This window comes from Andrographis paniculata, unplaced genomic scaffold (assembly GCF_009805555.1).
Source record: "Andrographis paniculata isolate CXL003 unplaced genomic scaffold, ASM980555v1 Contig74END, whole genome shotgun sequence".
Taxonomy (NCBI): Eukaryota; Viridiplantae; Streptophyta; class Magnoliopsida; order Lamiales; family Acanthaceae; genus Andrographis; species Andrographis paniculata.
Window position 1 is genome coordinate 3,397,723 of NW_026137611.1, and position 1,783 is coordinate 3,399,505.

The 1,783-nt window shown below is 38.0% G+C and overlaps 1 protein-coding gene across 1 annotated transcript; it reads right to left on the reverse strand.

The window, feature by feature from the left end:
• Positions 1 to 319: 319 nt before the first annotated feature.
• LOC127265894 (uncharacterized) lies at positions 320 to 1,265 on the reverse strand. The gene is made up of 3 exons (XM_051295913.1): positions 1,060 to 1,265; positions 726 to 899; positions 320 to 596 (listed from the first exon to the last, which is right to left on the reverse strand). Exons 1-3 carry the CDS (start codon positions 1,263 to 1,265, stop codon positions 320 to 322), a joined length of 657 nt encoding a protein of 218 aa, XP_051151870.1.
• Positions 1,266 to 1,783: the final 518 nt, after the last annotated feature.

Consider the following 1,783-nt stretch of genomic DNA (forward strand, 5'->3'; position numbering starts at 1 on the left):
TTTGGGAGATATACAATAGCTTTTCCTGAGCCTTCAATCATTTTCGATGCACCACTGATAGTAACAATTGTGGTCTTTCCCATATTAAGATGGGAGAAATAACTTTTGTTTTTCAGAATGCTGTGAGTCGTAGCACTGTCGATAAGGCAGATGTTGTCATCGGCTCCAAAATATTTGGCATCCATATCTTTGCAAGAAGGTAAAAATAATAAATGACATGTATTAGTAACATAATCAAAATAGACTTATATTATAGGGGGTAATACAAAAAGGGGGGCAAAAAGCATCAAAATAACAAAAGAGATACAACAAAATTTTGTCATTTAACATCATCAGCTATATCAAGCAGATCATCGGCATCTAGGTGCGTGATATTTTCATTCATCACATCGTCAAATGTGTCATTGTGGGCAGCATAGTTTGTTTCGGCAGCAACTCTTCCCTGCCTTTCTTTTGAGGCCCGATACAGTTCAGCCAAGTGACTAGCTGTGTGACAAACATGGGCCCAATGGCCTTTGATTCCACACCAGGTGCATTCATCGTCATTATTTCTGTTTCTCCCGGTGTTAATCCTCTGTTGAGGTCTGTACGGCCTTCTGTCATTATATCGCCGATTTGGCACATATCGGGACCTGTTTTGATAATTATTATGACTGTATGCGTTTGCCCGGCCCCGTCCGCGATTCTGATTTCGATCGCGATCAATTCATTGATTTCTGTCTTGCCCACGACCACGCACCGGATTTTCCGGCTGTATCGCATTTGCCTCTGGAAATGGATTTGCACCTGTCGCCCGAGATTCATGATTTTTCAATAGCAATTCATTATTTTGTTCGGCCAGCAAAAGACAGGTGATCAGCTCAGAATATTTCTGGAAGCCTCTATTCGCGATACTGCTGCTGCAAAACCATGTTAGAGGCATGAAAAGTGGAGAAAGTTTTCTCCATCATATAAGATTCAGATATATTTTCGCCACAGTGGCGCAGCTGTGATGTTATTTTAAACATTGCAGAATTATATTCTTGGACTGTTTTAAAGTCCTAAAGCCGTAGGCTTTGCCATTCGCTCCGTGCCCTCGGCAACAATGTCAGCTTCAAATGATCATATCTTTCTTTTAATCTCTCCCACAATTTGAGTGGGGATTCCAGCGTGACATACTGCATTTTCAGTGCCTCATCGATGTGATGGCACAAAAAGATCATGGCCTTTGCACGATCTTGGCTTGGGGAGTTTTTATCCCAGGCAATGGTATTTTCCAAGCCCATTGATGCCAGATGCATTTTAACATCGCGAGCCCATGCCATATAATTTTGGCTAGAAACGATGAGAGGGATAAATTCCTGTTTGTCAAGGTTAGTCATAATAAACAGATAAAATATGAAATATTACCTTGCGAAAATTAAAATATATAATCGTGCTGATAACGTGTTGTGATATTATTATAGGATTAGCCAATAGAAATATTAATTACTTCTACCGCTAACCACTATTTTATATATTGTATATAATATATATTATATAATATAAAGTATATATATATGTAGTATGTGTATGTATGTATGATATATGTATATAATATAATATATATAATGATAGTATATATGTATATATGAATTGCGCTGAAAGAAACAAGCACGAGAGAATTTAATGCAGCAGACAGCAGGAAATTAAATGCGAAGGAATGAAATTGAAATGCAATGTCTTTCCATTCGTTTCATTCAACATATATTTATAGTTACACGAAACCTCCACACGAAGGAAACCAAAAGCAGCCACAATACCA

Bases quoted from the DNA above. Each gene is read 5' to 3' on its own strand.
- LOC127265894 (XM_051295913.1), bottom strand. From the start codon at position 1,265: ATGGGCTTGGAAAATACCATTGCCTGGGATAAAAACTCCCCAAGCCAA. The intron at 900-1,059 runs GCAAAGCCTACG...ATGGTTTTGCAG, and splicing joins CCGAGGGCACGGAGCGAATG to CAGCAGTATCGCGAATAGAG. The intron at 597-725 runs GCAAGACAGAAA...ATATAATGACAG, and splicing joins AATCCGGTGCGTGGTCGTGG to AAGGCCGTACAGACCTCAAC.